The 24,618-nt window shown below is 45.3% G+C and overlaps 1 protein-coding gene across 3 annotated transcripts in view; it reads right to left on the bottom strand.

The window, feature by feature from the left end:
* Positions 1–24,618, bottom strand: part of PDE8A (phosphodiesterase 8A) — a 165,522-nt gene that overhangs the window by 135,450 nt on the left and 5,454 nt on the right. Inside the window, exon 1 of one of the 3 annotated variants that reach the window (XM_033166622.1) lies at positions 4,054–4,553. The exons of 1 other annotated variant lie outside the window; for it this stretch is intronic. In XM_033166622.1, the coding sequence (XP_033022513.1) occupies positions 4,054–4,302 (249 nt within the window). In that variant the 5' untranslated portion in view covers positions 4,303–4,553. Of the gene's footprint in view, positions 1–4,053; positions 4,554–24,618 lie in introns of those variants that run through there. One more of the 3 variants, XM_033166620.1, reaches the window with a different exon arrangement.

Genomic DNA, 24,618 nt, shown 5'->3' with positions numbered 1-24,618 from the left:
GAGCACAAAATGAACGCAGCACAGAATAAAGAGCAAACTCGTTTTATGCAGCATTCATAAATAAATAAAGCCCACACTCTCCTATTTAGCTCACGAGTAAAACCAATTCTGTTTAAAGAGAGGAGAGGAAAGGAGTAGAGTATGTTAGCCTTGCTTGTTCTCATCAAAGAACCGACATGAGGTATCATCTCTGGAGATTCAAGGTTTAATCAATTAACCCATCTTATTTAAAAGGTGCTCCCAATTCATCAGGCAGCAGATATAGATATAGACATACCATATATACTTGAATGTAATGCGCACCTTTTTTTGGCAAAATCACGTTGCGAAAATTAGGGTGCGCATTAGATTTGACGGCGCATCAGATTCACGTAAATATAGTAGTCATAGAATCATAAAATTGTAGAGTGGATCATCTGGTCCAACCCCCTGTAGTACAGGAGTATGCAGTTGTCCCATTTGGGGATCGAACCTGCCATCACTGGTGAACTACATCTCCTATCATCCCTGACCAGGTTCCCTATCTCTGCCTTAAATCCATCCAGAAGTGGTATCTTGAATTCAGACTGAAATCAACCAGAGAGCCCCTTCTACTTTTTACTGCAAGATCCCAATACAGTCTCGGCAAATCCACACTACACATTTAAAGCACATGACTGCCCCCACCCACCCAAAGAATCATGGAGACTATAGTTTCAATGAACTACAATTCCCAGTGAGATAGCAAACTACATTTCCCGTGATACTGGGAAAGCTATTTGCTGTGGATTGATATGTTTTAAATGTGTGGTGCGCATCTGCCCTGGTGATCTTTGTAATCTTTAAAATGGTTAAATCCTCAATCCTATACTGTATAAGAGAGATGGGGGGTGGGAATTAAACACACATTTCAGAGTTTTGGGGTCGTATACCTAATCTGATTTCATTTACCAGTGGTTGCAATTTCACCATTCAACTTGGAAATAGGTACAAGAGATAAAGATGTTTTATGCAATATTTATAATATTTATAATATAATTTATAATATAATAACCCACCCCATCCATACCTCACTCAACTGTATGTCTGATATATATCAATATTTGCTGTCTTTTCTTCTTTCTTCATAGATTTGAAGGCTTATAGAAAAAGCGAGTAAAACTGAGACAAAAATACATTTCAGAAGTCACCTACACACAACTATATTACTTCTCCGTTAAGAGTTTCTCGAGATCACTCAGTGACCATCCATGAAAAGCAAAAATGTTAAAAGATGCCACACAAATCCTTAGCGATCTCACAAGAAGCCCGAGAACTATTCCCCCCCCTCAATAAACAAATGAATAAGAAAAAAAAAAATTGACCCTTTCACATGCCAAGATCAAAGTTTGCAACACATGAATCTTAGGCTAAAGTTCTGATCAACCTCATTGGCATAGAGAAAACAAAATAAAAAATAAAATAAAAATTCCTTCCAGTAGCACCTTAGAGACCAACTAAGTTTGTTCTTGGTATGCGCTTTTGTGCGCATGCTAGGTGCCAAATAGCACCTTAAATCTAGGTTGCGAGAGCCGCAACAGAATGTCTACTCGCCAGGGGATTGGAATAGAATCAGGGGTGGCCAACTCCCAAGAGGCTGCAATCTACTCAGTGATCTACCCCCTTTTTTGGGTTCAGGTCAAAGTTGTTTAGCTTTTCTTTAGGAAGGATGAAGGCCCATTTTTGTGGGGTTTGGGTCAAAGTTGTTGAGGTTTTTTTTTCAGGAAGGAGGTAAAACATTGAGCTTTCTTTAGGGGAGCCACTGTTGTTCAGCTTCTTTGGGGGGGGCCAATGATCTGCCAGTGATCTACCACATACGTCCAGTGATCTACTGGTAGATCACGATCTACCTGTTGGACATGCCTGGACTAGATGACTAGATGTCCCTTCCAAGGCTACAATTCTATGATCTCAACAACACTGCTGTGGCCAACAATTCACTGGGCCCGGTATGCAAGAGGGAGAGAAACACACAGTGGGAATCGAAAGGCAGAGGTTTTTAAACTGTGGTCGCCATAGGAGCCAACTCCTCGGGGCCTAGGTCCTTTAGTTGTCGTCCCCCAATAAAATATTTGAGGGAGCTGCCACCCAAAAAGTTGACGAACACTGTCATTTAAATGGTGTCTTGTGATTGATTATGGATGGTGGGGCTTACCTAGGGACCCCCCCCCAATGTATTATTCAAGTTGGCACCCAAGCACCCAGAAATCTCCACGTAGTCGCAATTGGGCCCACACCACACCAGTAGCAAAATGCACCTGGTGCCTGGGAAATTTTGAACACTGCAGGAGAGGAGCTGGGCGTGAGGATTTTAGCCATCACACACACACACACACACACACACACACACTTTGCTCAACATAAAACCACCCACCTGGCTCGTCCTATATGGGAAAAACAACAGGCATTACATTTAGGCAGTGCTTTTTTTCCCAGGGGGGGGGACGCAGGGGTACGCACACCCCTAAACATTTTGTGAATCTAAGTTTGGCCTCATTGAGGGGCAGTCTTTCAATATGAGTAGGGAAATGAGAGTACCCCTAAACATTTTTTAATAGAAAAAAGCACTGCATTTAGGTTTCATAATCTAAGCTTACCACCTTCTTCCTCCCTTCCTAGTAAGCACACCTAGAATTAAAATCAGTACGTAATTTCATGGACATCTCTAGCTCTTGTTTGTTTTATTGCAACTGATCATTGCAACAGAATACCCTAAAGTATGAAAACACACAAGGGGATGTTGACAGCAAATGGTCCCTACAGAACTGCCTGACAAACAAACCACCTAGACCTCAGTCAACTGCTTGAAGCACTTGAAATTAAGACGGTTTGCATCTTCATCCACACATTAAATCCGGGTCAGTGCAGCACCCAGACTGCTCAGTTTAGACCAAATACAACCAAGTTCAAATATCTGCTTAGTTTAGATCACCGTTTCCCTTAGGCCTGAGTTAAGGCCAGTTTCTTTACCTGATCTACCTGTCAGGGCTGTTGCAGGTATAAAAATGGGATGGAGCTATATACGCAACCCTGAGCACTTTGGCGAAAAGGTGAGGTACGGTATATATTAAATAAGCTTTTAAAAAGTGAATAATGAAGTTTCACTGAAATCGAGTATTCACTGAAATCAATATTTCAAGCTATAGTATAATTCATTTTATTATTTTGAGCATAGCAGTTTAACTGGGCTGTAAACCTTGAACAGGGCAGGCATTAGTATGTCTATTTTGATCCTTAAAAATATTTATTTTCTTAGTTGAGTCAATATTCCTATTGCCTTTTTGTCTTTCGGTTCTTGTGGGATGACCTTTGTGGTTTTGATTACCCTAATCCTAAACAAACTTGATTGTAAATTCTACACAGTGAATTCACCTGGAACATCTTACAATAGGCAACCACACATTTATTGCAAAAAAAAAAAATCCAACTGGGTTTTACATGTTTCCCCTTCTGACCACCTTAATCTTGGTGAATTTTGTTCCTAGTCTGCACACGAACGCTCACAAATCCTTGCAAAAGTTCAGAAGGCCAGCGTCCTCTGTGTTCGTTTGCGTGTGAAAAAAATCAGTGTCTTAAGTCAACAGTTCTAATCCATTATGTTTCAGGTGGGGGAGGTTAAAACAAATTTTGCTTATATCCACAAAAACTTGGTAACTTAAAAGGGGCCAGGGGGAGGCAGGGGTGAAAGAATAACAGCTTTGCTACTGTGACATTGTACAGGACAGTATCACTTCTACACTACTAGACACACACAGGCCCAAGAAAGTTAAAAAATATGAAATTGGCATATATATGTATAGAATTTCTGCACCAGGACATAAAACTTAATTCTGTTTGCAAAAGGATTAAATGGGGGTGGGGGGTGGGAGAGATAAATAACTCTGCTGAAGTGGCCACTTTCAGATAAACAGGTCCCCAACCAACCTAAGCAGACAGGGGCAAATATCCTGCTTGATATATCTATCAATAAGAGAAAAGGACAGGATCCCGCAAGGCGTCCCCCTTCAACCAAACGACTCGACTTTTTTCCATTACCTTAACACTGGATCTGCTCGTCCGAGACTCCCCCTCCATGTTGTCCTGCTTGTCTTTCTTGGAAGGATTAGTCCTCAACTTGTACGTGGAGGTGTTGGAAGATTTAATGAATAATCCAGAGACAGGGTTGCCTTGCTGTTGTTGTTGTTGCTGTTGCTGCTGCTGCGACGAGTTCGAGTCCTCCGTCTCTTTGTTACTGTGATAAACCACCCTGCTGTCTGAGATGTGGATGCTGGGAGCGCAGCCCATGGTGGCGGTTTCAAGCCGCTAGTGCTCAAGATGACCTCGTCTCTCTTTTTTTCTCCCCCCCCCCCCTTCCTCTTTTCCTCTTGGGAAAACTAGCTCCTTGGTGTCTCCTTTCTCTTAATAGTTTGTATCTGGCTCCTGATCCACGGCTTCACTCCACATCGTCAGCTGTTCCTTAGGCAGAAACCCCAAATCCAAAGGCGCATGGTTGGTGGCGGCTGAGAAATTGAGGTGGGGGGCGCGGAGGGGCTTTCTCCCCCTTCTTCCTTTTGACCCTACAAAACTGATTGTCTTGATGATCTCAATCTCAGAAAGTTGGGTTAAAGAGTAGGGTTGGAGGGAGCAGCGTTTAACTGACAACCCCCCACCACCACAAAAGTCAATTGAAAGAGGGGGGGCAGAGAGAAAGAAAATTAGGGGAAATCCCCAGCCCCCCCTCCTCAGTCTTCTCAGTTTAATTAGAAGCCAGATCCATGCCAGAATGTACTAATTCTCGTCCCCGTCCTTAGCACCCCCCAAAAAGTATTTCCCTCCACCTTTGTATTCCTAGTGTATTGCAAATTACATCAAAGTAGGTGGGGGCCTTCCCCCCCCCAGCCCTACCCTTCCACCTCCAAGCCCCCCACAAGTGGGTCGGATACTGCCTTCCACCCAAAAGATTAAAATAAATCAGTTCCCAAGTGGGGCTTCCTGGACAGGGGGTGGGGGCGAATAAAGCCCCCTTTGGTGTTATCGTGGGAACTTCATGAAGCGCCCATCAAATTCATATTCCTAGCCAAACGCCTCCCCCTCCTCTTCCTCCAGCACCTCTTTCGCAACAGCTGCGCTTGAAAACCTGGAAACGCGTTACGGACATTCACACGTTACTTCCTCTCTCTTCTTCGAAAAGGGCTTCTTTTCCGGACAAACTCTTCTTTCTGGAAGGTTAGGGTTAAAAAAGAAGGCGCTTCTTTCAACCCAGCAACGGCCTTCCATTCAAGGGGCACCGAGAAACCCCTTTAATCCCAAGAGCACACACCCCAAATATAGGGGAGAGGGAAGCTTGCAAACGGAGCGCACCAACCCAAGGCACGAGCGCCGGTGCAAAAGAAGACCCGTAGAAATGGAGAGCATCTTAATAACTGCACCCTTGGGAGACGGCGCGGGGGGGGGGGCGGAGCAGGAGCAGGGTCAAGCCCAGGAGAGGAGCGAGGATTTCTCCGTCTTCCTCTTCTCTTCCCTTCCCCCAGAAGAGCAGCAGCAATTGTAACAAACACAGAGAAGGTTTAAGTTTTTCACAAGGAAGGAAAAAACCCCGAGATTCTCCAGCCGGTAGTAGCCGACGTCTCCTCCTCCGTTTCCATTTTGGTTGTGTTTTTTGAAATGTGGCTTTTATTCTGCGCCAAAACGGAGCGCGCGCCCCCCTTAAAAAAAAAAGAGGAGTGAAAAATGAAAGCAGAAAAGGAGAGCGGGGAGTTCCGATCTGCGTGGAATGAATTAAAATGGCGAGACAGGGGGGGAAGCGGAGGGGATTATTTTTCTAATATATATTTTAAAAATCCCAGGCGCGTGGGGGCTGGTCGCCTCCTCTTCTTTTTCTTCTTCTGTTGCTGCTTCTCTCGGCGGCGCTCCCGGCGAAATCTTTGCAGCTGCCGCCGATTCCGCAGCCCAGCCGCGCACTCGCCTCGCCTTCTCCTCCCCAGTAGCGAACGAGGCTTCCCGGCGTGCACGATCTCCCCCTTTTCAGCACCCACCCTCCCGTAAGAACCCAACACCTCCCCCCCCCCAAAAAAAGGAGAAGAAAAGGAGGGAGGAAAGAGTGGGGGGGGAGAAAGGAAGAGGAAAAAAAGAAGAAGATCTGCCCGGGAGTTTGACAGCCCCGGCAGGCTCCGCCGCGTCGCAGCCAATAAAAGCCCCCGCCAGCGCTGACCTCCAGCCTTTACTGGCGTCAATGCAAATGAACGGAGAGGGCCAATGTGGCGCGGCGCGCCCGGCTGGCGGCGAAGGAGCGAACTTCAAACCGGCTCCTTGCGCGGCTCCTCCTTCTGCACTCGCTCCTGCTCGCGCCTCCGCCGTTGCTGCTTCGGATCGGCCGCCTGCCTGCCCGGCCTAGGGGTGGGCTGGCTGGCCGGCCGGCCGGCTCTTGCGCGCGCAAAGCAGAGCGCAGGAAACGGAGGCGGAGCTGGCCCTGCTGGAGAGGTTTTTTACGCACGGCCTGTAGGAGGGCGGAGATCGGTTGCCCCCGGGGCAGGGCTGCTGGGGTAAACGCCCGAGGCCCCCCCATCCCGACTCCGCTCAGCGGAGTGAGCAGCAGGCCCTGTCTGTTGAAATCCGCGCCTGAAATCAGTTCGGATCAAATGCGTCGCTTCCCAGGAGAGGTGGCTGCTTGGCCAAGGTGAGCTCTTAACCCTTCCATACCCTGGAACATTTCTCCGATGAAAATAGGGACGTCCTATTCCACAATTTGTTATTTATTTATACCCCGCCCATATGACTGGGCTTCCCCAGCCACTCTGGGCACCTTTCAACATATATAATTTTTTTTAAAAAAAAACCCATAAACATAAAAGATTTCCTTCTGCCTTAGGATGGCTTCCAAAGCTTGTATACTTATTTCCATTTCTGTGGACAGATCCTGAAGTTGAGGCTCCAGTACTTTGGCCACCTCATGAGAAGAGAAGACTCCCTAGAAAAGACCCTGATGTTGGGAAAGATGGAGGGCACAAGGAGAAGGGGACGACAGAGGATGAGATGGTTGGACAGTGTTCTCGAAGCTACTAACATAAGTTTGGCCAAACTGCGAGAGGCAGTGGAGGATAGGCGTGCCTGGCGTGCTCTGGTCCATGGGGTCACGAAGTGTCGGACACGACTGAATGACTGAACAACAACAACAAATGTCAAAAGCAGCACTTTGTATTGAAAACTTATTGGCAGCCAGTGCGGTCAAGCCGGGATTGGAGTTATATGCTCAAACCATCTTGCCCCAGTGAGCAACCTGTCCGCTAAATTCTGTAGCAGCTGAAGTTTCCAAACCGTCTTCAGTGGCAGCCACACGTACGTCACATTGCAGTAATCTAACCTAGAGGTTACCACAGCGACAGAAGTTAGGCTATCCCTGTCCACAGCTGGGCCACCAACTGAAGCTGATGGAAGGCACTCCATGCCACCGAGGTCACCTGATCCTCAAGGGGCAACAAGGGATCCAGAAATAACCCCAAGCTATGTACTTGCTCCTTTAGAGGGGGTGTACTGTAAACCAATCAAGAGCAGGCCACCTCCCACCTATCTGGTCTAACGAAGCCCCTACTAACAGTGCCTCCGTCTTATCTGGGTTGAGCTTCAGTTTGTTGGCTCTCGTCCAGTCCATTACCAAAACAAGAAAACGGTCCAGCACATCCCATGCCACACCTACAGATGTAAAGGAGAAGTAGAGCTATGTGTCATCACACCCCATTTAGAAGCTCTCCTCCCTTCGGCACTCATGACTCCTCTTTGAAAGAGGCAGATGTGAAGCAAGATTGTATTAAAAGGGTTGGGTCCTTTTCTCTTAGCCACAGGCCAAAAGAAAACCCGTCATGTGATTAAAAATGAAAACAAGAAAATAAATACATATGTAAGTGGCAGCTAATACAAAGCACAAAACAGACTCCTTTGGGGATGGGGGAGAAATATGATTCGGTCCGAATATGAATCTATCTAATTTGTGCTTTCTGAAACGCTATGTGAACCAAAATACACCCTTCTTTAGAAGAAGAGTTTGGATTTGATATCCCGCTTTATCACTACCCGAAGGAGTCTCAAAGCGGCTAACATTCTGCTTTCCCTTCCTCCCCCACAACAAACACTCTGTGAGGTGAGTGGGGCTGAGAGACTTCAAAGAAGTGTGAGTAGCCCAAGGTCACCCAGCAGCTGCATGTGGAGGAGTGGAGACGCGAACCCGGTTCACCAGATTACGAGTCTACCGCTCTTAACCACTACACCACACCAGGCACCTCCAGATTTTGCAGTGCAGTTCTCCATCCAAGTCATGTGATGTGCAAATGCAAAGGTGATACACACTTAATAAGGCGTATATTAGTGTATAGAGTATAATACATGTTAAGGAGAATATAAATATTAGGGGAGATATACCGTATTTTTCCGTGTATAAGACTAGGTTTTCCCCCCTTTAAAATAATGTCAAAAATTAGGGGGCGTCTTATACACGGGGCCATCTCCCCCCCCCCCCCATTTTCTTAATTCTGAGTCTCCCAAAACAAAATAGGGGGCATCTTATATATATACGGAAAAATACGGTACTTTGCAAATGTGTGTATATTAGGCAGAATGGCACACAAAAATGCGTAGACTGGGAGAAATTTGCACATCAAACATATATAAAAACCATAGAAATGAATCCAATACATAGATGGTTTGGAATAACCATCTCCAGTTTAAAGGCTTCGGTTTTGTTTTGCTTTTAAAAGGAAGGTCTTCAACAGGCAATAGAAAGAAAATCGAGTCTGATCAAACAATCACTTTTCTGACAGTATTCCAGAGGACAGGTGCTGGAACACTAAAGGCCTGATCCCTGCATTATACGGAGCAGTTCTCTGCAATTTTGCTTAATATACACATTTTTGCGCACACGCAAACCACCCTAATAGAATGCATTTTTCCATGCACATTTCCCCCTAGTATACACATTTCGCTTGAGAACTGCATTACAAAATTCAGAGAAGTGCAAATTTCAAAGGATAACTGTTGCACTAGCTCGCGTGCTTTAGAAAATGTGCAGTTGGTTAAAATACAAAGTGAAATGCAAATTCGTCCTCTGCCCCTACCCTCCACACCTGAGGGCAACAGGTCAGCATGGAGAGGGCAGGGCAGGGCAGGCAACATACACTGTTCCAACAGCTCAGCAAGTGCCCAGCAGTTGACAGGAAAGTTGCCAGTTTTATCCGGCATCTTCTGAAGTGGTTAGAAACATCCTCTAAATTTAACCTTCCTGGGTTTACTGTTCTTTTCCCAGGGATAATTGCCACCTACCTGAATGTTTTGATTAGTGATAGCGATAGGTACTTGTGGTTATGTTCCCTGGGGAAACCTGCATAATTATAGTGTACACAAACGCTGATGAAGTGGTGTTTGGGGTGTGCAGGAAAACCCATCAAAATCCAAAGCTGCATTTAAGGAAAAGGAAGGTGGAACAAACAAAGCAGAAAGAAGTGGTATTATCCAGGGCAAAGGGGCAAAGGAGAAGAGCTGCGCTGATCAGGATAGAGCGACCAGTGAAAAACTTGTGGCCCTCAACTTGCTGCTGGGCTACAACTCCCATCAGCCCCAACCCAGCATGGCTGATGGCCAAGGATGATGGGCGTTGGAGTCCAACAGCCTCTGGAGAGTCCCAGATTCCCCGTCTCCTTCTGAAAGCATTGGAACCAGATCAGTTTAGATCAGAGTTTCAGACGGTTGCTCGGACAGGAAGCTCATCGGGGTGGCCTTGAGCAAATCACTGTCCCACTGGTTTCCCAACAGAACCAGCCTTCCCTCTCCTATGCATTATGTTGTTATACAGAACAGTAAAACTGTGAGCTTCTCCAAGTGGTGTTTTTAATACTATAAAGACAGCGTAAAGGAAAAGGGACCCCTGACCATTAGGTCCAATCATGTCCGACTCTGGGGTTGCGGCGCTCATCTCGCGTTACTGGCCGAGGGAGCTGGCATACAGCTTCCGGGTCATGTGGCCAGCATGACTAAGCCGCTTCTGGTGAACCAGAGCAGCACATGGAAACGCTGTTTACCTTCCTGCTGGAGCAGTACCTATTTATCTACTTGCAGGGTATGAATCCTTTAATGCAAGCATGGCCAAACTTGGCCCTCCAGATGTTTTGGGACTACAATTCCCATCATCCCTGACCACTGGTCCTGTTAGCTAGGGATGATGGGAGTTGTCGTCCCAAAACATCTGGAGGGCCAAGTTTGGCCTTGCCTGCTTTAATGTATGCACACATAATTAATAACTTGAAATTAGGATTGATTCGATTCCCATCCTGCATTTCTTCTGTGGAACTCAAGGGGGCAGAGTTCCCAGGGAGTTTCACTTCCAGGGCCCAGACCAGAGCCAGGCCTGCTTTCCTTCAACAAGGTTCCTGCATCATGTGCCTCCATAGCCTGCTTTCTAACAAAATGAACAGGAGTCACCTTAGAAAGAAAAGGCAAAAGACAACAACATAATATATTTTATTTTTGAACTGTTAAGTGGATTCTATATTGCAGGTTGGGGTTCAGGCTGGACCCTGCACTGTCTGGAAAAGGCTACTAATATAGTCTACTTTGCAGAATGGTTGTGACTGATTCACTCGTCCCTACAACATAGCAACATTGTGCAGTGGCGAGGCGATAGATGAAGTCAGTGCTTTTCTCCTAGGAAAAAAAGGTGTTGGTGCTGTGTGCCCTGGAGAACCCCCAGGAAAAAGCACTGGTTGAAGACACCCCAAATCCTGAACTCACTTCTACATAAACAATCATTTCTACACAGTTTCAGAAGAATATATCCCACGCAATTAGTTTATATAAGCCACATCCCGAAAATATATTTTAAAATACACACATATGAATTCGCTCTGGAGTCTCATAATTAAAGTATGCCATAAAGCTTTTGATTTCGTTGATGCAAACTACTGTTTACTCCTGTCATCTACTTACTATAAACTCAAGCCGCCTCACTAATCCCCCTACTTTTCTGCCTTTAATCATATGCACAGAATCATATATACAGCACATTCCTTTGCATGTTTACTCAGAAGTAAATCCTACTGTGTTCCACGGGGCTCACTCCTTACTAAGTGTGTTTAGGATTGCAGCCTCGGTGTACCCTAAATGCTTTGCCAAATGTCATTTCTTTATTGTCCCTATCCAATAAAGTCGTAGAGGAAAGGGAAAATTATTTACCTTCTTTATAGAAGGCAATGAAAATACTGGCATTGTAGGGCATGCAGGGGATCCCAGAAGCTTTAAAGCAGGGGGGTACCAAACTTTTTAGGTCCGTGAGCACATTTCGATTTTTGAGAAAATGCCATGGGGTTCTCCTCTGGACATTTTTCTCCCATTGCCCCCAGTTTAGCCCCATCCAGAGAGAGAGATAAAACATGCACACATTCTTGATTTCCCAAGGGAGAATGAAGCTGAGCCTTGAAAAGCACATAGAGCCAGAACAGGAAGTAGGAAAGAGTGGCATGCTTCCAACTTCCTCCTTCAGCTCTCTATGTCTGATTATCTCCTGCTTGTTGTTGTTGTTGTTGTTGTTCAGTCGTGTCCGACTCTTCGTGACCCCATGGACCAGAGCACGCCAGGCATGCCTATCCTTCACTGCCTCTCACAGTTTGGCCAAACTCATGTTAGTAGCTTCGAGAACACTGTCCAACCATCTCATCCTCTGTCGTCCCCTTCTCCTTGTGCCCTCCATCTTTCCCAACATCAGGGTCTTTTCTAGGGAGTCTTCTCTTCTCATGAGGTGGCCAAAGTACTGGAGCCTCAACTTCAGGATCTGTCCTTCTAGTGAGCACTCAGGGCTGATTTCTTTGAGAATGGATAGGTTTGATCTTCTTGCTGTCCATAGGACTCTCAAGAGTCTCCTCCAGCACTGCAGATGGTGACAGCAGTCACGAAATTAAAAGACGCCTGCTTCTTGGGAGGAAAGCAATGACAAACCTAGACAGCATCTTAAAAAGCAGAGACATCACCTTGCCGACAAAGGTCCGTATAGTTAAAGCTATGGTTTTCCCAGTAGTAATGTATGGAAGTGAGAGCTGGACCATAAAGAAGGCTGATCGCCGAAGAATTGATGCTTTTGAATTATGGTGCTGGAGGAGACTCTTGAGAGTCCCATGGACTGCAAGAAGATCAAACCTATCCATTCTTAGAGAAATCAGCCCTGAGTGCTCACTGGAAGGACAGATCCTGAAGTCGAGACTCCAGTACTTTGGCCACCTCATGAGAAGAGAAGACTCCCTGGAAAAGACCCTGATGTTGGGAAAGATGGAGGGCACAAGGAGAAGGGGACGACAGAGGATGAGATGGTTGGACAGTGTTCTCGAAGCGACTGGTGCCTGGCGTGCTCTGGTCCATGGGGTCACGAAGAGTCGGACACGACTGAACAACAACAACAACAACAATCCGTAGTGGCTAGGGCAACCTAGTCAGATGGGCGTTATATTATTATTGATGACAACAACTACTACTACTCCTTTTCAAGGGATGAAAAGGTAGCCACCTTCCCCATCTCATGACCAAGGGAGCAGTGAGTGGTGAGCACAGAGCGTTGGTGGGGACCAGGGGAAGACCTCAAGATCACCGCATGTGCTCACGAACACCACACTGCATCAAAGGAGGGGCGGAAACAGTTTTAGTGCTTTAAACGGCTCCAGAAATGTATTATCATGCATAGACCTTTCCTCCAAGGACAGTAAGGAGGTTGTTTTTCCTACAGTCAAGAAGTTCAAAAGAATTCTGCCCGCTTTTGCCGGGGACAAAGTACAGGTATGCAAGACAACAGCGAAGCAGGGAGGAGAAGGAGGGAGAAAGGACAGAAAGAGCAGAACATTAGTAAGTGCAGAGCAAGTCAAACTTGTAAACCGAACAGGGGCTCGAGACATTATGTCTGAACTTTGTACACATTTGAAGCTGAAAGTGGTGTCAATCCAAAGGCAAAGAAAACTCCCGGACTTTGTTAGCTGGACCTCAGCCAGGCCCCATGTGCACTATCCATTTAAAGCAATCCCATACCACTTTAAACAGCAGCGCCTTCCCCCAAAGAATCTTGGGAACTGTAGTATGTTAAGGGTGCTGGGAGAGAGATCTCCTATTCCCCTCACAGAGGGCTGGTTGTTAAACCACTCTGGGAATTGTAGCTCTGTGACGGGGATAGAGGTCTCCTAACAACAATCAACGCCTGTGCTATTTTTCTAGAAAAAGAGGTGACAGAACTCGCCGAGAACACCTCCTTCGTTCTCTTAGAATGGCCATGGCGCCCAACTGACAGGTGCCAGAACTGACTTCCGGCAAGTTCCGGCTGAAAAACAGTCCTGCTCAACACCCTTAACAAACTGCAGTCCCCAGGGCATGACTGTTAAAAGTGGTGTGGGACCACTTTGAATGTGTAGTGGAGATGGGGCCTCAGTCTAGAGTAGAAGCTATTGATTTTATTCGTCTCCAGCCTCCCCCAAAGGATCACCAAGATAGCTTACAATAGAAATCAATAAAATGTGATCGCTGCTTCTACACCTTCTGGAATGTGGGCAGTTCAGAGAACTACTTTGCCTTACAGGCCACAGAGAAACCCCATTTAAGCTTTCCCTGCACCCTGGTCACATTTTTTTTTAAATTCACAGCCTCCTGGGCTACTGATTGCTAGAGCACCAAGGTCAGACACCTGCATAACTAGCTGGGTGCCTACGTGATCCAGTTTACAGACTACAATGCTTTATTTTAAGATAGTCCTCTGTCTGGAGGCATCCCCTATCTGAAGGGCTGCTTGGCTCAGAATGCAGTTTAAAGATAAAGAGTTATAAGAAAGGAGAGCCTTGAAGTTGCCCATCAGCAGCTGGCATTGTTATCAAAGTCGCTTAAAGAACGCGGAACGAGCCCGGAGAGAAAGGAAATCCCGATAACACTTGCCTGAGGAAAACTGAACAAAAGCAGTGTCTAGTCTGAGGAGAAAGGAACAAAGGGCTTTTTCTTTCTTGCTTCGGGCTTTGTAAATACCGGTAGCAGGGAGACATTCAACCAAACATACATTGGAAAAACTCCCTCATAAATGCACGGCCAATCAGGGCGCGTCCTGCCTCTGTGAAGATCAGGCTACTCTGCCTGGTTTCTGAGCAACATCTCTACTCCATACCCCTATTGGCTAGTGGACATTAACAGTAACAGAACTAACCCTTAAGTTATAAACCGAATGATCTCTGCTGTTGCACTTCCAGTAAGCATCTGGGTAACAAGTACACAGGTCTCTTGGTGACAATCCCCTCCTGCTAGGGTGAAATGTCCTGTGTTTATCTTTCAATTGCAATAATCATTCCTAAATTTGCAGTTATGTATATAAATTAACATATGCAAATTTTATGCAAATCAGGACCTTCTTTTTCAGCAACACATAAGTGGTCAGCCTACCTCATGCAGGCCGGTGAACATAGCAAGTGCGTTGAAATGAGACCAAGCACAGATGGAAAGGTTTTGGAGGCAAGTACTTTCTCTGAGAACCATATAATTAAAGCTTAATTTGAAGGGAAGGGTGGGAGAGGCTGATGTTGCGGCATGCGGCATGCTGAGTTAACCCCTTAAGGCATTCGCTTCCTAGCCCTGAAGATGTTTAGTAATGTGAATGGATTGTGGGATGGGCGCTGCTGGCCTTACTGAGGACCAGCCGCTCCGTCTTCGAAGGACCTTCTTGGGGAATCCTCAAGTCAGCTGTGAATGAGCATACAAACAAAGGGACATAGAAAGCTGGTCCATCTGGCCCAGTCATGCTTGCACTGACTGACAGCAGTTCTCCAGGGTTACAGGTGGGTCTTCCACAGCCCTGCCTGGAGATACCAGGGATCTACCACGGAGCAACCGTCCTTCCTCATAAGGGAGAATAGGGCTCACATCACACTGTGCTGAGGTGCCCTCTATTCCTATACTTATTTTTGCGGGCCAGGTTTTTTTCCTTCTGAATGACTTCTGCTTGTCAGAGAGCATATGCAATGCACACCAGCTTCTGCTTCTGTAGCAAAACTAAGCTTCTTGGGTTTTAACTGTGCCGTTATTGTGATCCATGCACTTAGCATGTTTAAATTTCAGCCAGGGGCTACTGAGATTTACCACGACAGGTGATGTATACGTGTGAGGAGAGGCGATTAAAGTGTGAACTGTATCCACAAGGGTGCTGGGAGTGGAAATTGAGGCCTCAAATTAGTTTTTCCCACCACCCTCCAAACATAGGCCTTCTTGTTGTTGTTCAGTCGTTCAGTCGTGTCCGACTCTTCGTGACCCCATGGACCAGAGCACGCCAGGCACTCCTGTCTTCCACTGCCTCCCGCTGTTTGGTCAGACTCATGTTGGTAGCTTCGAGAACACTGTCCAACCATCTCGTCCTCTGTCGTCCCCTTCTCCTAGTGCCCTCAGTCTTTCCCAACGTCAGGGTCTTTTCCAGGGAGTCTTCTCTTCTCATGAGGTGGCCAAAGTATTGGAGCCTCAACTTCAGGATCTGTCCTTCCAGTGAGCACTCAGGGCTGATTTCCTTCAGAATGGATAGGTTTGATCTTCTTGCAGTCCATGGGACTCTCAAGAGTCTCCTCCAGCAATAGGCCGTCTAGTGACATGTCATTATCGAAGGCGGGAAATAAAGCAATATTTTCTGGCAAAGCCTAGAACATGCTGAGCAGTTTTCTTTTCATGGGCAGAAAAGCTGAACCTGTTGAATTCCTTGCCACGCTTTCCCCGACCCAGTGGCAGACTTATATTTGGGGGGATGCTGAATCTTGAACTGTGGCTGCAAGGTCTGGGTAACCACTGTTACCTTCTTCAATGGGATTGTTCCACGACAGATCGCCACACTATATGCGGAACGACTCTGCCCCTGTGGCCTGCTGGAGGTAGAATCTGTTACTCATGTTTTAATACGCTGCCGCTTTTACAACGACATACGCCAGGTTTTTATTTCCCCGGTCATACAAAATCCTTTAAATGAATTCCTATGCCTTAAATGCCTTGTAGAAGATATGGACCCTGAGATTACCCTGAAAGTAGCTAAATACTGTGTAGCAGCCATAAAGCTCGGAGAACAAGTGGTGTTATCGCTATGAATAGGACCCTAAATGGCAATTTTTAGGCCATATTTTAATGCCCCAATTCTAATCTATATCTTTTAAATGCTGCTGTATACGTATATATAGGTGTATGGTTTTTGTTGTGCAAATTTTAATGTATTATTTTTGTACTATTGATTTAGTAAGTTGGTCTGTGACCGTAAAAATAAATTCATTCATTCAGATCACCACACCTTTGCTCTTGTGGTGACCCACCATGGATCAGGCCGCAACTCACAAGTAGATCCTGACCCATCCGTTGAAGACTTGTGCCCTCAAGAAGCAGAGTTCAGCACAGAGCGATCTCTAGGAGCTGACACTAAACACCAGTTTTTAAAAGAAACATTTGACATCTCCCCAAAAGAAAAAAGAAGAAAACTGGGACTAGCGGTGCCCCCCCCCCAAAAAAAATGGGTTGCCAGTACTCACCATGTTGCAGTAAGTGCCAGACTTTTTAACAACAACAAAAAAGAGTTCTGGTAGTGTGTACCTTTGAGTACCTCTTGAAAAAAGCAACCTACAGGGGTTGGAATACCAGAGATCAGGGGCTGTCCTTGCTAAATTGGAGCAATTGGAGCATGCATCTGCCCACTGTTCTTTTAACGGAACAAAGTTTAGTAGAACGGCAATCTTATTTTGTCAGCAAAAGCAAAATGACAGTTTTGGTTATGCCTCCTAAATCCAAAGCGTTATGCAACTAACACACTCGGCTTGCAACATAACCTACCCAAAAGCCACAGAGCACAGATCTCTGCTGCCTAATAATCTACCAGAGAGAAAATTGCTAGGGGTGAAGCGGTTCATTCTGTTCCCTACTTCAAGGGACTCCTGCGGTGGGGCAAAGGGGTTACTTACACTTTTACACACACACACACGGTCATGAAGCACACACAAAACTAACACAATATGATGCCACATGGATCTGGAAAAGTTCTCCGAATCTATAGGGCCAAAGAGCATGGGGAATCATGTTGACATCCACTGCGAAATCTGCCTTAAAAAAAAACAAGATTTCTCACTTATTGAGAAACTCAGGTCTGACCTGAGAAAAGCTCCTGGATCTTAAAGGATAAGAATTCAGTGGGCTCTATCCAATGCAGTGCTAACTCAGCAGTATACATGTTTGTTATTATTGTTGTTGTTGTTGTTATTATTTATTGAGTTTATATACTGCCCTATACCCAGAGGTCTCAGGGCGGTTCACAGAAAAGATCACAACATATGTAATCAGAATAAAAACAACAACCCAATAAACCTACCCCCCCTCAAAAAAACAAAAACAAAAAAAGCCACATTTTAAAAGGGTATAGGATGTAAATCAGATCAACCAAAGGCCTGGTTAAAAAGGAACGTTTTTGCCTGGTGCCTAAAGGTGAATAAAGAAGGCGCCCGGCGAACTTCCCTGGGGAGAGCATTCCACAGACGGGGAGCCATTGCAAAGAAGGCCCGTTCTTGTGTTGCAAACCCTCCGCACCTCTCGAGGAGGGGGCACACGAAGGAGGGCCTCAGAAGATGATCTCAGGGTCCGGGTAGGTTCACATGGAAAGAGGTGGTTTGTTGCACAAGAGGATGCATAAACAGCCTGCTGGTAACTCTGTGCAAAAAGTTTCTGCCAGCGCAACAGGTATGCTGGGTTCTTCGGTTGCACAACACTAAAAGTCACCTGTACGCTAGCGCACAAGACTTTGCACTAGAGAACATTGCAACAGTGCAAGGCCAGCATCCACAGGCAGCTGCCCAGGCTCACCACAGATGTCTGCCTTGGGCCTTCTTTCACAACAGACAGACCCCAAAACAACCAGCCAGCCACCATCTTTATTTTTGGCAATGCCTCTGTCATGGACTAGTTGGACACAGAGGAATGGTGGGAGGAACCAGGCTGGGGAGCCACCAAGAGAAGAAGGCTCAGGAGCCAGGGATGAAAGGAGAGAGGGAGAAGACTGAGGAAAGGAGGTGCCAGAATATGAAAAGGCCACAGGGCTTAGTGAGCTGGGAGAGTCTGTGACAGAGAGAAGTTCAGAATCAGATGCAGAGGCGGAAGCCAAGAAGCAGAGGTGAGTCAGGCTGCTGAAGAGTCGCAGGTGTCTCCCCCTCCTGCTGCAACAAGCTCCCCTCCCCTTGACTCCCAGAACCTTCTTGGCGGAAAGGTGGGATACTGGGTGGGGGTGGGGGGGTTGGACCCATCAGCCCCAGCCAGCATAGCCAATGATCAGGGATGAGGGGAGTTGCAGTCCAACAATTGGACAGCCACAGCTTCCCCATGCCTAGATTATGAATAACCACCAACCAGACAAACAGGAATGACAACAAAACCTGGGGTTCCATTGTTAGATCCGAAGAGAAGAGCATTTTCAATTTTTGCAAAGATTCTGGGTTTCCTGCAAGCTCTAAATCTCCCTTATGGATCAGTGTGTGTTTGTGTGTGTGTGTGTGTGTGTCCACCTCTGGTTCCCTTCGCTGACTGTTTCCCTAGACAAATTCCTTTTTCTTTTATTGGAACTTTCCATGCTTGATCTCGAGCCAAATGACATTCCTGGGGCTTTTTGTGTGTGAGAGCCAAATCTGTGCAGCTGATTAATTTTTTAATTTTTTAAAAAAAGCACCTCGGCATTGTTGTTTTTATTTGAAACATGTCCTCATTAGGAAGAACTTTCTGACAGTAAGAGCTGTTCGACAGTGGAACAGTCTGCCTCAGAAGATAGTGGACTCCCCTTCACAGGATTTTTTAAAACAGAGGTTGGATGGTCAGCTGTCAAGGATTCTTCAGCTGTGAGTCTGCATTTTAGGTGTTTGGACTCGATGACCCTTGTGGATCTTTCCCAACCGTACAATTCTGTGATTCTATGATTCTAGCGAAGAGCTCCCCAGGACATCTTTAGTGCTCTGTAATTAAGAGCTGAGCTGAAATTTCTTAGATGGCATTTTTCTGAGAGCCTTTCTGGTGTTTTTCATGTTTTCATCCCCTTCGAAAAAGAAGGCCACTTTGAGATGTATAAATCAGAATCAGACGCATGTTGGAAATCTAAAGAGAAGGAAGGTACTTTCTATCATATGTGGTGGACATGCAAAATGGCTAAGGGCTTCTGGGAGATGATATACAATGAGATGAAAAAAAAATGTTCAGAAGGTCCTTTGTAAAAAGACTAGAAGCCTTTCTCATAGGAATATCTAATTTGGATGTTCCTGGAGACCAGAAAATGGAACATTTAGAATATGCAGCAGTAAAGGATAAACAAACTGAACTATGGAAGATGGGGGGAGGAAAGTCGATGTTAAATACTGTATATTGTTTGTATTTGGGTGACTGCGAAGGGGGGGGAATTGTAAAATTGAAAGTCAAAAATAAAATTTGAAAGAAAAGAAAAAGAAGGCCACTTTGCAGGATTTTATTTACAAAGCTGCAACTTCCTTGCAATGATTTTCCACCATTTTGGAGGGCGGGGGCGTGTCTGCCTCTTTCCCCACTATGCTCCTGAATTATCTTAAGTCCAGGGCATTGGAAAAGATGTAAATTGATGTCCAGGCTGCCAAGTTAGTTGTTGCTACTGCCACTTGAAGCAAAAGAAATGGAAAAAGAGAAAGAGGAGAACTTCAGGGAGAGGTGAAAAAGTTGTGCCACTGCTAAGAGGCTGTCCGTACCCATCCCCAAGAAATTGTTGGAGAATTTCATCTTCTGGAGAATTTTAGTGACATGTTCCCACCAATATCTCTGCTCACGAATAGCTACAAATCCCAAAATTCCCTGGGAAGAGGGATTGACTGTTAAGCCAGTCTGGAATTGTAGCTCATAATCACCAACATTTCTCCGATGAAAATAGGAACGTCCTATTCCTTCACCATCATTTTACTATTTATACCCCATGCATCTGACTGGGTTGCCCCAGAGACTCTGGGCAGTGTGTATGTATGTGTGTGTATATATATATATATATATATACACACACACACACACACACAAAGAGCCGCCTTTTGGACATCCCCCCCCCGACACCAATTCCGCCTTTGGAATCCTGGTAATGTCCGGGAAAATCCGGACGTATGTCAACCCTAAGATAGCAACCTTACAATGCAAGGATTCATTGTGCATAGGGAACGAGGCAGGGCAATCTATGTCCCTTGGACACACACCCATTCCAAGCTGCCGCATGGCTGTGCCCAAACAGATGAGCCATCTGCCTTACGCTTTCAGAAGCTGCCAAGGCGTTTTGTGATGGGCAACACTCTCAAAAGGGAAAGCCACGCACAATTGCATCAGGACAATACAGTCGATGCATCCATTGCTTCCTGTAATTGTCCGCAGCAGCTTGCAACGGAGACAATCATTGGATGATAAAGGTTTGCCAGCCGTTGACCATCACTCATCTGTACTGTCAAGTTTAATTAGGCGCAGATCAGCATAGAGAAAAAACGGTGCACTCAGCATACCCAGAAGTTTCCCGGTGAAAGACGGAGCGTCTGATAATAAGGGTTGCTTCTCACCTGTGGCAATTCAAGGAACAAGGCATTGCACTCCCAGCTAGCACTAGACACCCCACTGCAGGGACGCGGGTGGCGCTATGGTCTAAACCACTGAGCGTCTTCAGCTTGCCGATCGAGAAGGTCGGCGGTTCGAATGCGCACAATGGGGTGAGCTCCCATTGCTCTGTCCCAGCTCCTGCCAACCTAACAGTTCGAAAGCACACCAGTGCAAGCAGATAAAAAGGTACCACTGTGGCAGGAAGGTAAACGGCATTTCTGCATGCTCTGGTTTCTGTCACGGTCTTCCGCTGCGCCAGAAACGGTTTAGTCATGTTGGCCACATGACTCGGAAAGCTGTCTGTGGGCAAACACCAGCTCCCTTGGCCTGAAAGCGAGATGAGCACCACAACCCCATACACTGGTACCTTGACTTACGAATTTAATCCGTTCCAAATGCACATTCGTAGGTTGAAAAATTCGTAAGTCGAAAAAAGCGATTTCCCCATAGGACTGCATTGGAAACGAAAAATTCAGAAAAATTCGTAAGTCGAGTAAACCGCATCTAAAATTCGTAAGTCGAGTAAACCCCATCTAAAACTGCCAACAGATGTCCTTCGGATGTCGAAAAATTCGTAGGCGTGCGGGCACTTTTTAAATTCGTAAGTCAAAAAATTTGTATGTCGAGTAATTCGTAAGTCGAGGTACCACTGTAGTCGCCTTTGCCTGGAGGTAACTATCCAGGGGTCCTTTACCTTTACCAGACATCCCACTGCTAAGTTGTGACATGCCACACCATGCATCCCACAATCTAAGCAGCAAACCTGCGATATCTGAATATGCAATTCAGTGTTGGCATAGTTGTCTGTACAGTATTTACTCATTTGTGGATAGTTGATGGATTGACTATCTCCTGTTTGGGCAGTTGGGGGCGCTAAACTGGATGACCTTTAGTTTACTGTATTTATTTCATGCAACACCGAAGCACAATATTAGAAACTGTTTAAAACAACAATGCAACCTTAGACTCGCAGAACTGTACAGCTGGAAGGGACCCCAAGTGTCATCTAGTCCAACCCCCCGCCAGGCAGGAACAGGATAGCTGCCCCATACAGGGATTGAACCTTTAACCTTGGTGTTATCAGCACCACGCTCTAACCAACTCAGCTATCCAGGCTAAATAAGATTTATACACTGCTTGATTGTACAAAAAAACTATTAAAGTGGTTCACAAAGAAAATGAAACGATACCGTTGTCAGTTTAAGAAAACATAGTTAAAAACAACTATTTGAAACGTTGCTTGTTTTTTTTTTTCAAAGGCAGGAAACCAAAACCAGATTAAAACATACACCAGCATTCTACATGTCTGGGTAGCTAAACAGAAATTATTTTAGCAGGTGCTGAAGGTAGGATAGTGAAGGCACTGGCCTGGTGTCAGTAAGAAGGGAGTTCTGAAGTGCAGGTACTTCCACACTAAAAGACTGATTTCTTACAATGTGGCACTTGCAACAGGATCCGTTCAACAGGTGAAAGCAGGGGAAAGGCGATCTCTCAGGTCAACTGGTCCGAAGTTGTTAAGGTCTTTATGTACTACAGTGGTACCTCGGGTTACATACGCTTCAGGTTACAGACTCCGCTAACCCAGAAATAACGCTTCAGGTTAAGAACTTTGCTTCAGGATAAGAACAGAAATCGTGCTCTGGCGGCACAGCGACAGCGGGAGGCCCCATTAGCTAAAGTGGTGCTTCAGGTTAAGAACAGTTTCAGGTTAAGAACGGACCTCCGGAACGAATTAAGTACTTAACGCGAGGTACCACTGTAATGGTAACATCTTGAATTCGGGCTGGTGGCAAGTCGGCAGACAGCAGTGATCTCTGAGCGCAGGTGTTGTATCTCACTCCTGTCAGCAGTTGTGCTGCAGCGTTTTGCGCCAACTGCAGCTACTGGATCAAGCGCAAGGGAAGCTGTTTTTGGAGCCTTCCTGTTGTGCTCCTAGCATAAATAGGACTTTAGGACAACACAGGCATAGCAGGGAAATCCCTTCGGTCGTCTGAAGTCTCTGTCCAGGTTCTCCATCTGCCAGTGTAATCTTGGATGAGATCACCTTGCATGCTCTGGGCTCTGTTCTCAAGGGGCCAAGCCAACACATTCTTTCAAACACAAAAAAGCAGACATTTCAAACAACTGCAGAACAGAACGCTAACATCAATTCAGTTCTTCTCTTTTTTAAAAAAAGACCCCACTGTGGATAGTTTTGTGGGGGGTCTGGGCATCATCTTTCAAATGCAAAAAAGATTCAGAGCTGGGAATCCTTTGCTGGCTGAATAGCACAGGAATGTCAAGGCCATGCAGAGCTTACATCCACCTGGAGAATCTCTGGGGCACTGCCGGGTCAGACTTGTGGTTGTTACAAGGGTTGCCAATCAGACCCTTCAGGTGTCCCTATTTTCCTGGGACAGTCCCGTATTTACAGAAGCCATCCCTGTTTCTGATTTGACCCTGGAATGTCCCACTTCTCCTTAGACGTCCCTATTTCCATCGGAGAAGTATTGGAGGGTATGGAGTTATGCAACCCCTGAACCATCTGAAGTCAGCCTTGTATACAGAAGTCTTTTCGATTTTTAATGTTTTATTATATTTTTATACATGTTGGAAGATGCCTAGAGTGGCATATTAATAATAATAATAATAATAATAATAATAATAATAATAATAATAATGGAATCACACAAAGCTCATACCAAGAACAAACTTAGTTGGTCTCTAAGGTGCTATTGGAAAGAATTTTTTATTTTGTTTTAATAATGGAATAGGAAGTCCCTATTTTTATTGAAGAAATGTTGGAGGGTTTGCAGCATGGTATGCAGCTACAGATTCCCCCTGGCGAAATTAGACTTAAAAGCGACATTCTGTTGAATCCAATAGAATAGATTGCAGCGTGCGCTTGGTTATGGGGTGCCTGCATGCATGGGCGTTCCCACAAAAGGCTTGCCTAGTTTGAGAATGTTCCACCAGGCCCCAAAAAGTTGGTGACTTCTGGCACAGTCATTGGCACAAACCCACTTGGAACTAGGTCACCATTAGGAGAAAATCACATCATCCAGCCAGGACGTATCAGTTGAAAATGTAACAAGTTGGACATGCCCAAGGGTTAAAGCCTTCTGGGATAAGATTTACAATGAACTTAAAAAGGTAATGAAAATTACCTTTAGTAAGAAACCAGAGGCTTTCCTTTTGAGCATGACCAATGAACAGATACCCAGCCAAGACAGAGTATTTTTTATGTATGCCACAACAGCAGCTAGGATTTTATTGGCAAGAAACTGGAAGCGTGAAGAGATCCCAACGGTGGAAGAATGGCAGATGAAGTTAATGGACTTTATGGAGCTTGCTGAACTGACCGCGAGAATCCGAGACCAGAGGGAGGAGAAGGTGTCGAAGGATTGGAAGAAATTTAAGGACTACTTAGTTAATGGTGTAAAATTGAATATCTGAGCAGAATTAGCTGTTGAACAGGCTTTAGCTAGATAAGTTTAAGTTAAAGTTTTGGTAAGAATTTTACAGTATAAGATACAAATAAGAATGTCTGAAGATTTTGAGAATAGATTAAGAATTATGTTTTTAGTAAAGGAATCTAAGGATAAATAAGATGGTTAATAGTTATGAAAGTAGATTTATAGCTACCTAAAGTATATTTGGATTAACAATGCAGTGGAGGGTGTGGGGGAAGTCCTCCATGCTTAGAAGATAGAATAAGAACGAGATAAAGATAAGTGTTTAGACAGGTTTGTATATGTTTTTTCTTATGTTTATTGTGTTTTTTTGTTTGATTTGTTTATTGTTTATCGTATTTTGTATTTTCATTGTAGCTGTGTATGTTTTGTTCCTTTATATATGCATATGGAAAATAATAAAATCTTTTTTTAAAAAAAAAGAAAATGTAACAAGTTAATAGATTGGGGTGGGGAGTTTTGTTCAGGTCAAGGACCACCTTCCCTTGTAGCACACCTTCCAGGGGTCATATGCCACTGGTAGGGAGGGCCAGAGGCAAAA

The sequence above is a fragment of the Lacerta agilis genome, chromosome 13 (genome assembly GCF_009819535.1).
Source record: "Lacerta agilis isolate rLacAgi1 chromosome 13, rLacAgi1.pri, whole genome shotgun sequence".
In the NCBI taxonomy this organism is placed as follows: domain Eukaryota; kingdom Metazoa; phylum Chordata; class Lepidosauria; order Squamata; family Lacertidae; genus Lacerta; species Lacerta agilis.
The sequence above is the reverse complement of the archived record's forward strand: the minus strand, read 5'-3'. Positions and strand labels throughout refer to the sequence as shown.